The following is a 14,078-nucleotide window of genomic DNA, read 5'->3' as shown; positions in this document are numbered from 1 at the left end:
AATGAGGAGTCAATGCCACCATAATGCTTACCTAAAGAGTTCAAATAATTTAGGAAATTATTTTCATCATTTGAAATTCAAATTTTGAATTTCAAATAGTTTCCTAAATTAGAAAGCTATTTTAGGAAAGTATTGAATCTCATTCATGAAATAATTCAAATTTAATTTGGGTGGAATTTTTCTTCTCCTAAATTAAAGAGACCATTTAGGAAAGGGTTTTAAATTTTCTCCACAAAACTCCCTCCTATCTTCCCCCACCAAAATGCAAATCACACATTGAATTCTTTCCATAAGTGTCCACTCTTAAATTGGGAAGATTTAATTTTCAAACTTCAAAGCAATTTGAAGTTATAAATTTCTTTCCTAATTTAATGAAACCTATTTTAGGAAAGTTCTTGAATTAAGTTCAATTTGAATTTGAAATTCAAAAGGATTTAATTAAAACCTTTCATATTCCCAATACACATATTAAGAAGCTATCAATCCACCTCATCAATCCTCCCCATGCTTGATTGTCACCGGCTCCTCTAGGGTGGTATTAGAAAATTGTTTCCTAAATCCCAAAATCTCTACTTAGGAAACAATTCAAACCTCATTAAATTTGGCCACAAAATCAGCCCCGCAAAGTGAAAATAATCCCCAAATCCTAGCCTTACCTGACCGCCTCCTACCCAGCAGCTTTGCTTGGATTATCTTCTCCCAATTCCTCCTATTCTTCTCCCGGTTTGGTGTTTCCTGCACCCTAAGTTTGCTGGCCAAAAATTTACAATCAGGAACTTTGCTGCCAGAACCCTCCTGTTGCTGTCCAGGACCTTCCCAAGTCCTCCAAGTGGTTGTCCCAAGTTTTCTACAAGACAAAACTGATGCCACAGCTGCTTTCCAGAGATTCCTGCAGCAGTTTGTTGCTGTCCAGCCCTTCTGGGAGCAACCGTGGCTGCCCGAAACTGTCCGGAATTGCTATCCCAGGTTGGCTACTTGCTGTCCAGAATTTCCCAAGTGTCAAAAGCTGATGTTTAAACTTCACGAGTTGCTCTTCAAGACCCATAAGACTGAAAACCTCCTTCCCGTTCTACATCATAATGCTTATATTCAAGTCATTAGGGATGTGTATATAAGAGTTGTTAGTTGTTACTTATGTTCAAACATAAGATGGTTTGACCAAGTATTTTCCTATTTCAGTTGGATTACATCAAGGATTAGCTTTAAGCCCTTATCTTTTTACTTTAGTCATGGATGTTCTTACTAGACATTTACAAGAGGATGAACACTGGTGTATGCTTTTTGTTGATGATATTCTTCTATTTATTAAGGCTAAAGAGGGAGTTGAAAGTAAACTTGAATTATGGAGATCAACCTTAGAGTTTAAAGGTTTTCGTTTGAGTAAATCTAAAATCGAATACATGGAATGTAATTTTAGTAATAATAGATCTAGTGGGGGTTTGTAACTTTGAGCAATCAAGTCATTAATAAGTGTACTCGTTTTAAATATCTTGAGTCTATTGTTCAGAGTGATGGTAAAATAGATCGGGATAGTATTAGTAGAATTAAACTTCGATGGTCAAAGTTGAAGAATGCTTCGGGTTTGTTGTGTGATAGAAAAGTACCACTCAAACTTAAGGGAAATTTTTATAAGATGGTGAGACCATGCTTTATGGCGTAGAATGTTGGCCATTAAAAAAGAAGCATAATAATAAGTTAAGTGTGCAGAGATGAGGATGCTCAAGTGGATGAGTAGATTTACTCTTAGAGATAGGACATGTAACGAGCATATCGGTGAAAAGTTTGGAGTAGCTCCAGTGACAAATAAGATTAGAGAGAATTGGTTTAAATGGTTTGGTCATGTAAAACGGCAGCCTTCTGATGAACCTGTTAGGAGAATAGATGTATTAGATTTGGCCTATGTTAAAAAAAAATAAAGGTAGACCAAAAAATACTTGAATAGAAAATATTAGAAATGACATTTCTTTATTATATTTAAATGAGAATTTGACTCTTAACGTGACACAATGAAGAAAAATGATTCATTTAGCCGACCTCACATAGTGGGATAAAAGCTTGATGTTGTTTTTTTACTATATTTATTCGTAGCAATTTTTATGTTCATGTATTTGATACATCGGCAACCCTTGGGGGACCTAGTAAAACATTAATTCATTATGTAATAAGAGGTATTCTTGTTTGATAGTGGTCGTCCACTTTGACTTCACATTGCATTCATTTTGCTTTAGGCAAACAAAAAATAATAATCACGTGCATTTTTTTTTATCCTCATCCAAACAACTTAAAATATTTCAAATACAAGAAATTCCCTTTACAATGCATTCTTGTTACTCTGCATTTCTTTTTCAACAAACCAACCAAGTAAAATGGTAATCTAAGCACGTCATTGTCTAAGAAATGCAGCAGTATGTATTTGGATATCAATTTCATTTAGCACTATTGGCCAAAAAAATCAAGACAGAAGATGATGATGAAGATATGGCACTATTAGATAACTTTCACCAATATCAAAATCCAACCTAGAGCATTGAATTTTTACAAATTAAATTTTGCTAAAATATCCGACCTATATAGCTTAAAAAGTTCATTTTTACTATAGATTATTTATTTTGTGTATTTTCATTTGCCTATAGATGCCAGAAGGCGTAGAAAAAGGCATTATAATGCCAACAAGATAAAGCTTTAGTTTTTCATTTGGTTCTTGCTACTTTTGAACTTGTTCTAAAAGTACTTCATGAATTGGATTTTATCAAGTGATAAAATTAACTGTAAAATTTCATAATCATCATTAATGATCTTCCAATGATTTGGGTCATTCTCCATTCATTTTTTACTAATGTTGCTTAATCACCATCATCAGCATCCTCTCAGCTAATTGTGCAATTTTAACTTAAAAAATTAAGCACCTGCAATAAAGATATATTTTTTTTCCTTTCTACACACTCAATTCCATATTACGATTAGTAAAGGAGAAGAAGAAGGCTTGCACCAAACAATCACTTTTATTTTAAAGTTTCCTTGCTCACTTTTAATTAAACAAAGGTACCAATCTGATAGTTCGTTATGCATATCAAAACATAGAATAAAAAAACATAGGAAAAACTGGAGAAGAAACATGAAAGATTTTGGATAGAAGTACATGAATCTGTTTGTGGGAGACCATGAGTTTGACACGAGATGAGGAAATGCTGGAGCATTGTGGGGTCAAAAATAAAAAGAATTCCAGGAGGCTGCATTCCCAAGCTTCCATTCATATTAGCACAAAGAACGTACAGGAAGTACATTTTTAAAAAAGCAAAATAAGTAACCTGAAAAGAAACTAAATTTCAATTGTGCGTGTCTGTATGTGCATGCAGGCATGCATGTGCAAGTTTAGGGAGATGCAAAGTTGCTAAAAGCTCAAAAACTAAGCCATAAGCAGTGAAATTGTGGTAACTTTAACTGAAAATGAAGCTTTCATTGGGTAGGACCTCAGATTTTGCAAATCAAGAGAACATAAGCAACAAAAACAAGAAAGGCAGTGCGTGAGGTCGCGGGAATGGAGTACGTCACAGGTAAAGTAATGACATAAAGCAAATGGACAAGTTTGGAGCACTATGATATATGTTATCAAATCCACTATTAACATCACGCCTGAATCTATGATTTACGAGAAGGAAGTTACTTACTAAAGGATTGATTTTGTTTGAATCACTCCCCAGTTTGTTCATAGCATCACGCATGCATGCAAGATCCACAACAGCTGGAACGCCAGTAAAATCCTGCAAGGAGTTAAGTTACTCTAAGCACAAGAATAGTAGAATTGAGTTCATTATTAACTATAGCAAAATTTACTGAAGAACCTTCTTAACGGTCCTCTCACACAGCCTCTAATAAGTAAACCAGTTTAATATCGTTACAGAAAAATGTATTCCACCCAAAAAGCAGGCGAGCTAGCTACATGACAAGACAAAAGAAACCACTTCAAATAGAAATCTTGAAGCATGGCTACAAAGGTGATTTACCCAATACGTGATTGCATTAAAAGTTGCAGCCTTCATATTTGCATTACCTATAACTTGTAAGCTTTCATCGTTACATTTCTCTTTTCATTTCAACCTAATCGTTACATGTCTCTTTTCATTGAATGGAAAGAATTACCTAAATTGATCAAAATTGGTGTGTATCTTCCTCAAGGGAAGAAGAAAATTAGGTCATTTGCTTGGTATCAACAAGGCAATCCCATATGAAATACTTGGGATGAATATGACTTTGTGGTAATGTCATGGTTATGGTTATGAAATTCTATGATTCCTAAAATAAGTGAAACATTTGTGTTCCTTCCTTCAACAAAGAAAATTTATGATATATTAAATTAAATGTATTTGAAAGTTCTTGATACAAATTAAATATGTGAGATCAAAACAAATATATTGGCCACCAAGCAAGGATGACAATCCATCACATGTTTCTTTAGTTCAACTACAAGGCATTTAGAAAGAGATAAATCATTATAAATGCATCCAAATGAAATGCAATAAAAATGTAGCCCATGTTAAAACACTTGTTAAAAAGGACCAAGTTCAAAATTTTCTTATTGAATTAAATGTTGTGTTTGATGATGTAAATGTACAAATTCTATAAACGAGGATTTCTATTTCCTAAATGAAGTCATTTCCATAATTTGAAGGGGAGTAGGAGAGTTATGATTTCCAATAACCCATAGATGTTTTGGCCCTAAATCCCATATCCTGAATTATTGATTCAGGTGTGAAAAAAAAAACAATCTCCATCAATTCCACTTCCATCAATGTTCTACCAAGCTCAATAGTCCATCACCTTTCATATTTACTTCATGTCACCTCAATGATCCATAAAATTAATAGTCATCTCATCAATCTATGGATTATTATAATTAATTTATAATTATTATTCAACCAACTCATCAAAACGTGGACTATTGTAATTATTCTTTCCCAATTTTTGGTGTTTCCTATTAGATACTCTCCTAGGATGACGCCGGAGCGTAATGCTGGCATACGCTACACCATTCTAACAACTTCAGATTTTATAGTTCAATTTTTGTTTTAGTTTGTATTTGTCTGTGTAGCTTTTGTATAGCTGGAAGTAATTGCTTTTATCGTATTTTCTTGTATTCGGCATACTAGTATATAAGAAGGTAATTACCTCCTGAATAAAGACAGAAAGCTTTGATTGGTATTATCCCATTTCCCCTTATTGGTTTGTCTGTATCCTGACCCTCCCGTCAGGTGGTGGTCCTCCTCTTCCGACAAGCCTAACTCCTTAGGCGGCGTGAAGGGAAGAGGTTAAAGAAGAGCTTCCCCGCTCTTCTTGCATCATCCTCGCCATTCGTCCCGGTGACGAGTAACGTCCGGTGTCAAGTGGTATCAGAGCCGGCAAGATGCCGCCTCGCCGGAATCCTCAAAGGCCAGTTCAAGAAGTCGTAATTGAAGACCTCTAGAGGGAGATCGCCCAGCTGCAAGAAAGATTGGCTAGATGTGAACAGAGAGATCCCATGGTTCCACCGCAGGAGGAAGAAGACATCAACCCGTTTCACCAAGAAGGTTCAAGTGATGAAGAAGTGGACAAAAGGACGGGGGGCCGAAACAACCGGAGGACGACCTCCGATTATGGAATTAAAATGGAGTTACCTGAGTTCGATGGCCGAATGGACCCTGATGAATTCATCGGGTGGTTACAAACTGTAGAACGGATTCTTGACTTCAAAGAAGTCCCAGCAGATCGAATCGTCAAACTTGTAGCTATCAAACTCAAGCGAGCAGCATCTCTTTGGTGGGAGAACGTGAAAAGATCAAGAAATCGTGAAGGAAGAAGCAAGATAGTGTCCTGGCCGAAGATGAAGAAAGAAATGCAGCGTAAATATGTCCCCGAACAGTACAAGCAAGATTTATATCTCAGATTTTCACAATTGCAACAACAACAAATGACGGTGGAGGAATATATATCTGAATTTGAACAACTGTCTGTGAAATGTGATGTAGCCGAGCCTGAAGAACACACTGTAGCTCGTTTCCTGGGCGGACTACAACCCTCCATTTCCAATGTGGTACAGTTGCAGCCATATTGGACCTTTCAAGACGTTGTTAACTTGGCCTTGAAAGTAGAAAAACAACAAGCACGCTTCAAGAAAGCCAACTCCAGGAATGTAGCAACGGACCCATTTAATGACAAAGAAACTATCAAGAATAACAAAACTATGGCTGGACCCAGCCGACAGCCGGAAGAGTCACCAGTGCGAGGACCACCACGCATTACTCCATCGCAAGCCTCTTTTCCGGCTCGCAAGTGCTTCAAATGCCAAGGATTTGGACACATTGCGTCGAATTGTCCAAACCGCCGGGTGATTACTCTAATGGAAGAATTGGAAACCGGAGAGCCCACTGATGAAGCCACAATCCTTAAATCTGAGAATTCTACGGTTGCTGAGCCAATGTATTTAAAAGGGGATGAAGGAACTTTACTCGTTTTGAAACAATCATTGAATGCACACAGGGGAGATTCCTGGTTGCGACACAGTATTTTTCGGACTCGGTGTACAGTTAAAGATCGCGTGTGTAATGTGATCATAGATAGTGGAAGCTGCGAGAATGTTGTGGCCGCTCTCATGGTGGATAAATTGCAACTTGCCACAACTGATCATCCAAAGCCATATTCTCTTTCGTGGATACAGAAGAATGCCGAGGTCCAGGTGAACAAACGATGTATGGTAGATTTTTCCATCGGCCAGTTTCAAGACAGTGTTTTGTGTGACGTTGTTCCAATGGATGCATGCCATTTACTGTTAGGCCGACCATGGCAATTCGACAAGGATACTGTGCACCACGGAACCGCAAATACGTACTCCTTTATACACAGTGATCAACAGATCGTGCTATTACCTTCTTTGGTATTGGAAACAGAAGATTCGTCATCCACTTCGCTGTTCAACAAGGGTCTGTTCATGCAAGACCTTAGAATTGCTCAGCAAGGTTTCTTTTTGATTCTCCTGGAAGAGAATTCCTCTGGTCAAAGTTTACCAGAAGTAATTCGACCATTGCTCCAGCAGTATGAAGACATTCTCCTACAAGAGTTGCCTTCGGGATTACCTCCTCTACGTGAGGTTCAACACCACATGGAGCTCGTACCAGGTGCCGTCTTGCCCAACCGACCAGCTTACCGACTCCGGCCAGACGAACACCAGGAATTACAGCGACAAATCGATGAGTTACTGGACAAAGGTTTTATTCGTCCCAGCTCCAGCCCATGCGCCGTCCCAGCACTTTTGGTCCCAAAAAAAGATGGCACCTACCGTATGTGTATCGACAGCCGCGCCATCAACAAAATAACCATAAAATACCGTTTCCCCATACCGCGTTTAGATGACATCTTCGACCAATTACATGGAGCAACAATATTTTCAAAAATTGATCTAAGAAGCGGGTACCATCAAATACGGGTGCGACCGGGAGACGAATGGAAAACGGCTTTCAAAACACGAGAAGGCTTGTACGAGTGGACTGTGATGCCATTTGGCGTCTCTAATGCTCCTAGTACCTTCATGCGGCTTATGAACCAGGTATTTCGTCCCCTCATGAATCAATGTGTGGTTATTTATTTCGACGACATTCTTGTATATAGTTCCAATGTGGATGCCCATCTCCTGCACCTTCAACGTGTCTTCGATATTCTCCGGGAGCAACGTTTATTTGCTAATCCATTAAAGTGCCAATACTTGACGGACAAAATATCGTTCTTGGGGTTTGTCATCTCCTCGGCAGGAATCGAGGCCGATCCAAGTAAAGTAGAGGCCATTGTCCAGTGGCCAATACCACGATCTTTCACTGAAGTTCGCCAATTCCATGGACTCGCGTCTTTTTACCGCAGGTTCATAAAGAACTTCAGCTCGATGGCTGCGCCTATCACCGAATTACTCAAGGCAGAGCGCTTCCAGTGGACTTCCTCAGCCCAGAAAGGATTCGAGCACCTTAAGCACGCAGTGTCAACTGCGCCCGTCTTGACCTTGCCTGATTTCACTGAGGTATTTGAGTTAGATTGTGATGCTTCAAACTCCGGAATCGGTGCTGTTCTCAGTCAGAAAGGACACCCTATCGCTTTTTTTAGCGAGAAATTAAATGAAGCACGGCAAAAATATTCCGTCTATGATAAAGAATTTTATGCTATTATAAGAGCATTACATCATTGGGAACATTATCTGCTTCCCCATGAGTTTATTCTATTCACAGACCATGAGGCATTGCGATTTATCAACAGTCAGAAGAAATTAAAAGGCCGACATGCCGCTTGGGTCGAGTATTTAGGGGCCTATCAATTTGTGCTAAAGCATAAGTCAGGCAAGAGCAACCAAGTGGCTGATGCACTCAGTCGACGGCTGGCCTTAATCCAAACCTTACAAACAAAGGTAACGGGATTTGAACTACTCAAGGAGCTGTACCCAGAAGATCCAGATTTTGGCAGCATTTGGCTTCGGTGCCAAGACGGACCATACCAATTCTATCACAGGCAGCATGACCATCTGTTTTTCGGGAATCAACTGTGCATTCCGCAGGGGTCTACCCGCCTAGCCATCATCAGTGAGTGTCACGAATCAGGAATGGCTGGCCATTTTGGGAGAGACAAGACCCTTGCTTTAATTAAGGAAAATTTCTACTGGCCTCTTCTATCCAGGGATGTAGAGCGGTTCATTAAAAGGTGCCGAGTTTGTGTCACAGCAAAAACTCAGAGCCAAAAACTGGGACTATATACTCCCCTACCCGTTCCTGAAGGGCCATGGATCGACGTGAGCCTAGACTTTGTATTAGGCCTTCCTCGGACACAACGAAACAAAGATTCGATTATGGTCGTTGTGGACCGTTTCTCCAAAATGTCCCATTTCATACCATGCAGCAAAACATTGGATGCCACACACGTCGCTGATCTATATTTCCGAGAAATAGTACGACTACATGGTATCCCCAGGACCATTACATCAGACCGAGATGTTAAATTCTTGAGTCATTTCTGGAAGACATTATGGAGCAAATTAGGGACCAAACTCCAATTCAATTCTACCGCCCATCCTCAAACGGATGGTCAAACGGAGACTGTCAACAGAAGTCTAGGCAATCTATTACGGTGCTTTGTGGGAAAGAACTTGCGACAGTGGGACTTGGTGTTGCCGCAAGTGGAGTTTGCTTTTAACAGGTCTACCAATCAAGCAACAGGGCATAGTCCCTTTCAAACAGTTTATGGAAATAACCCACTATCACCTGTAGATCTCATTCCTCAAGTGCCAGTTAGCAATTTTAGCACCGAAGGAAACAAACGTAGTGAAGAAATAAAACAGCTACATCAGAAGGTGCAAGAAATGATCCACACTCATAATAAGAAATGTCAGAATATTGCTAATCGGACCCGCAAGGCAGTACAGTTCAACGAGGGAGACAAAGTGTGGATCCGGCTCCGAAAAGAACGATTTCCGCCTGGTGCATTCGGTAAGTTAAAACCGAAGGCGGACGGTCCTTTCAGAATTCTCAAACGGATTGGCGATAATGCTTACCAAATCGAACTACCAGGCGACTACAATGTTTCTGCCACTTTCAACGTGGCGGATCTCTCACCTTATTACGAACCTGAAGTTCCTCCTACCCCGGTAGCCTGACGCCGGAGCGTAATGCTGGCATACGCTACACCATTCTAACAACTTCAGATTTTATAGTTCAATCTTTGTTTTAGTTTGTATTTGTCTGTGTAGCTTTTGTATAGCTGGAAGTAATTGCTTTTATCGTATTTTCTTGTATTCGGCATACTAGTATATAAGAAGGTAATTACCTCCTGAATAAAGACAGAAAGCTTTGATTGGTATTATCCCATTTCCCCTTATTGGTTTGTCTGTATCCTGACCCTCCCGTCAGGTGGTGGTCCTCCTCTTCCGACAAGCCTAACTCCTTAGGCGGCGTGAAGGGAAGAGGTTAAAGAAGAGCTTCCCCGCTCTTCTTGCATCATCCTCGCCATTCGTCCCGGTGACGAGTAATGTCCGGTGTCATAGGATTATATAAATACTATACAAATGTTAGAATGAAATATGCAACCAATTCTTATCAGTCCTTGTCACATATTTGTCATGTTTTTGCAAGCCTAGCAAGGGACTATTGGTCCTGTGTTAGCCAACAAGCCCTCTGCATAGCAATCATGGGGTCAATCTCAACTCAATCACTAAAAATTAAATCCTTGCTAATTGCCTGTATATGCACAGCTTCCAGATCACAAGAAGCGCTCTTTGCATAACAATAATTTGTGTAAAGGTACTTAAGACTTAGAGGGCATTGCAACTTGAACTATTACCTGTACTCATTGTCAATCTTATCAAAACAAAATCAAAGTTCTTCAAGGAAGACGCTCATTTGATTTAAGTTTAATGCTCACCACCAATCCCATCAAAACAAAATCAAAGTAATTCACGGAAGACGCTAATTTGACGCTTCAGAGAAGATGAGTATTAAAAGTTTCTGAATAGAGATAATTATAAACAGCAGAACATATAAGATTGATGCTTTTCAGAACCATTTATTTTCCAACCAATATCTTCAAATATGCATAGCATGCATTTTTCATTGTTCTGTAAAACATTCTTATAAACTACCAAAAAAAGTAATAATAATAATTGCTGTCAAAACATCATTGGATCATTAGGCGTAAATCACAATGAATTTAAAAAAGATTTTAGCATAAAAGAATGCACAGTAATTAACGACAGGGATGCATATATTCTCGAAAGGACAGCAACTCGACAAGTTGGGAAAATTTCAGCAAAAGTATAGCAGGAGAAGCAATCCCAAATCAATCAAGCATTTGGACTGTGACGCCAGAAGCCAACCTGAAGAAGAACTCGCGCAGGCTTGAACGGAATCTCCACCTGCTTCGGCGCAGAACTCTCCCACTCGATAATCTTCTCCACATCCTTCTCCGACACCTGAAACTCATCACAGTTCCTAATCGCCGATTCCAACAGAATCCTGATCGAGAATGGCAGTCGATCTGCACGCACCACCACCGTCAACCAAATAGATGAGTAACTACTCCAAGTCACTCAAAGAAATAAAATATTACATGTATTAAAAAAAGAAGTAAATAATTAAAAATAGTGGCCAAGGCCCAAGATGAAATGAATTTACTTGTGCTAAGCCTAGTAAAAGGACCATTTTCCTATCCAAAAAGCCGAACCTATAACACTCCAAACAACAATACTCCATTGCAGAACTCACCGATCCTTGGATCATTGAGCGCAGGCAGGCTGTAGTACTTCCCAAACTCCCCGCCACCGGGCTTCGCCAGCGGCGTCAGGATGCCCTCGTACGAGTTCTGCGTAGCTGCCGATTAAAAAAATATATCAGATCTCAGATTACGCAGACAAATGACAGATATGTGGGTTTCACCCGCTGTTGCGAAGCGGCGCTCAAACCGATCGGCGACGGCGGCGGAGGATCGAACGGCGGCACGGTGACTCAGAGGGAATCTCCAATCGTGGAAGTGACGAGCACCGGCCGGAGAAGGGAGACAGGCAGTGAATCCAGCGGTGGGGTTCGTGGAAGGGAATAAGGAGATGCAGCTGTAGCGGTTCGATACAGCGGAAAGGGAGGAGGAGAGGCGAGATTGAGATCTCACGAGCGCCGCAGCGATTGGCGCCATGTTTGCTTCCCTCCTCCGGGAATAGATTGGTGAAAATCCTGACAAGGCGGTGGAGAGTGCCAGGGAGGAGAGAGGGTAACGAGGACAAGTTGATTGAAGAGACGTAGAAGACAGACGCGTGGAGGGAGCACGCCTTGCGTTAATTTTTTTTTTTTTTTTTTTTTTTGGGACATTTAGGCCATTTAAGGCAAACTCACACACAACGCATACACATGGACTCGAACCTTGGACCTCTTAGTTGGAAGCCTAAGCTCTCAACCAATAGGCCAAGGGGAATTGTGTGCCTTGTATTAATTGAAATCACCTGACTTGTCATGACTTGCCAACATCGATTCAAACAAGATTTGGATAATGTTTGAACAAAGGTTAAATCATATTGCATCGAGTGAAAACTGTCGCATTCAGAGTTTCAAATAATGCAAAATTCTTAATAAACCACAATCATAAATCATATTGTATGATGCATGAGGGTTGGGGTGTCAATTCGGGTCAACGGATCAGTTTCCGGTCGAATTCGAAACTGATCCGGCACTATTCGGGTCAACCCGAAATTGACCCGTTTTTAAAACCGGGTCAGGTTTTTAGACCCGAACCCGACCCTATTCGAGTCCGGGTCAACCCGACCTGACACTAATGACCCGAAGTTGACCTAAAATTTCTAATTTTCTAGTCAAAAATCGGGTCAATCTTCAATTTTCGGGTCAAAATTGGGTCAAAAATGGGTCAATCTCGGGTTTTCGGGTCAAATAGGAGTTTTCATGTCAATTTCGGATCAATTTCAGGTTGTTGGGTCAACCCGAACCCGACCCAATTTTTAAAACGGGTTGATTTGTTGAACCCGAACCCAACTCGTTTCAGGTCCGAGTTGACCCTAACCAGGATTTTTTTGTGTCAGGTTTGGATCGTGTTTCGGGTCGTGTCAAAAATTGACACTCCTACATAATGGAGACAGCTAATTCTCAGTATTATTATTTAAGCATTTTTCTCTTCTTAAAGGAAAAATAAATAATAACATGTCTAGACTATAGCTTTCGATCCCTTTGCTGAAACCCTAAACTCGTTTCGGGTCCGGGTTGACCCTAACCAGGATTTTTTCGTGTCAGGTTTGGATCGTGTTTCGGATCGTGTCAAAAATTGACACTCCTACATAATGGAGACAGCTAATTCTCAGTATTATTATTTAAGCATTTTTCTCTTCTTAAAGGAAAAATAAATAATAACATGTCTAGACTGTAGCTTTCGATCCCTTTGCTGAAGCCCAAATAGGTATAAACATAAGCTACCACCCCCCCAATAAAGTTTCTTTAAAAAATACTAAGGAACTTAGCTTCCCATTCAAACATGATAGTCTTAGGATATAATGAAGTTGGCTATCTCCCATAAATAAAGATCAGTGACATGTGTGGCATTAAGCATCATGATATAAGGAATAAAATGCGCCATTTTAGAGAATAGATAGATGACCACCATGATTAAATCATTTTTTCACTAAGTAAAATAAAGTTAAACGAAAAAATTCAAGCTAACAATAATCCAGTGAGAGTTTGGAATAGGAAGGGGCATATATAATCCTATATTTGACCTTAGGTATAAGTGAGTCGATCAATCTGATACTATTTAACATAGTGACCCACATCTTTTATCAATGAAATGTAAAAGAACTTTTTTTTTTGGATAAGTACCAATGTTTTTTCTCGACCAAAATGTCCGACCAAATCCCCATCTTGACATTCAAATAATATGGTGTCTATAGTGGTACTTTGTCAAGTGCAAAGATTATTAACAATAGAAGATATCCCTCATCTTTACGAAAAAGATGATGAGCTCCCATGCATGTGGCATTTATCTCAAATATGCTAGAAATCAACATCACTAATATAAAGTTGCTTCAAAATCTCAAAGCCCACCATAAGGGCTTGTAAGGTGTTAAGTTGCTAATGCCACTGGCTAAGGGCATCAACAACTAGATTGCACTTTTTAAATTTGTGTTTCAGAATATAATGGAAGGAAGAATGATATTCAACCCAATTATTGTGCCTTCATTTTAACTTCTTTTGGCTGTCGATAAATTTTAGCAACTTATGGTTTGAAAATAAAACAAACATGTTGTCAAGCATAAAATGACTCCAATGAGGTAGATCCCAAACCATGGCATAGAATCCATTACCGTAGGTAGAATACATTAGCTAGGAATTGATAAGAATTTTGCTGAAAATGTGATAGGATGAGCTTGTTAGCTCAACACCGTGCCAATGCCCACTTTGGAAGCATTGTATTTTACTTCAAATTCCTGGTCAAAATAATGTAAATGCAATACCGGTGGATGTAACTTATTGTTTCAATTTATCAAAATTGGATTGAACTTTTTTTTTTCAATGGAAGCCTTTTGCCTT

At 39.5% G+C, this 14,078-nt stretch overlaps 1 protein-coding gene across 2 annotated transcripts in view; it reads right to left on the bottom strand.

The window, feature by feature from the left end:
- The window catches only part of LOC110098866 (aconitate hydratase 3, mitochondrial-like), a 36,244-nt gene extending 24,451 nt beyond the window's left edge, over positions 1 to 11,793 (bottom strand). For both annotated transcript variants that reach the window (XM_028700470.1, XM_028700471.1), the window contains exons 1-4: positions 11,433 to 11,793; positions 11,262 to 11,366; positions 10,874 to 11,034; positions 3,669 to 3,761 (exon numbers count right to left, since the gene is read on the bottom strand). In XM_028700470.1, coding sequence (XP_028556303.1) covers positions 3,669 to 3,761; positions 10,874 to 11,034; positions 11,262 to 11,366; positions 11,433 to 11,685 — 612 coding nt within the window. In that variant the 5' untranslated portion in view covers positions 11,686 to 11,793. The remainder of the gene's footprint in view (positions 1 to 3,668; positions 3,762 to 10,873; positions 11,035 to 11,261; positions 11,367 to 11,432) is intronic.
- Positions 11,794 to 14,078: the final 2,285 nt, after the last annotated feature.

This window comes from Dendrobium catenatum, unplaced genomic scaffold (assembly GCF_001605985.2).
Source record: "Dendrobium catenatum unplaced genomic scaffold, ASM160598v2 fragScaff_scaffold_1523, whole genome shotgun sequence".
In the NCBI taxonomy this organism is placed as follows: Eukaryota; Viridiplantae; Streptophyta; class Magnoliopsida; order Asparagales; family Orchidaceae; genus Dendrobium; species Dendrobium catenatum.
This window is presented reverse-complemented; position numbering and strand designations above follow the sequence as displayed.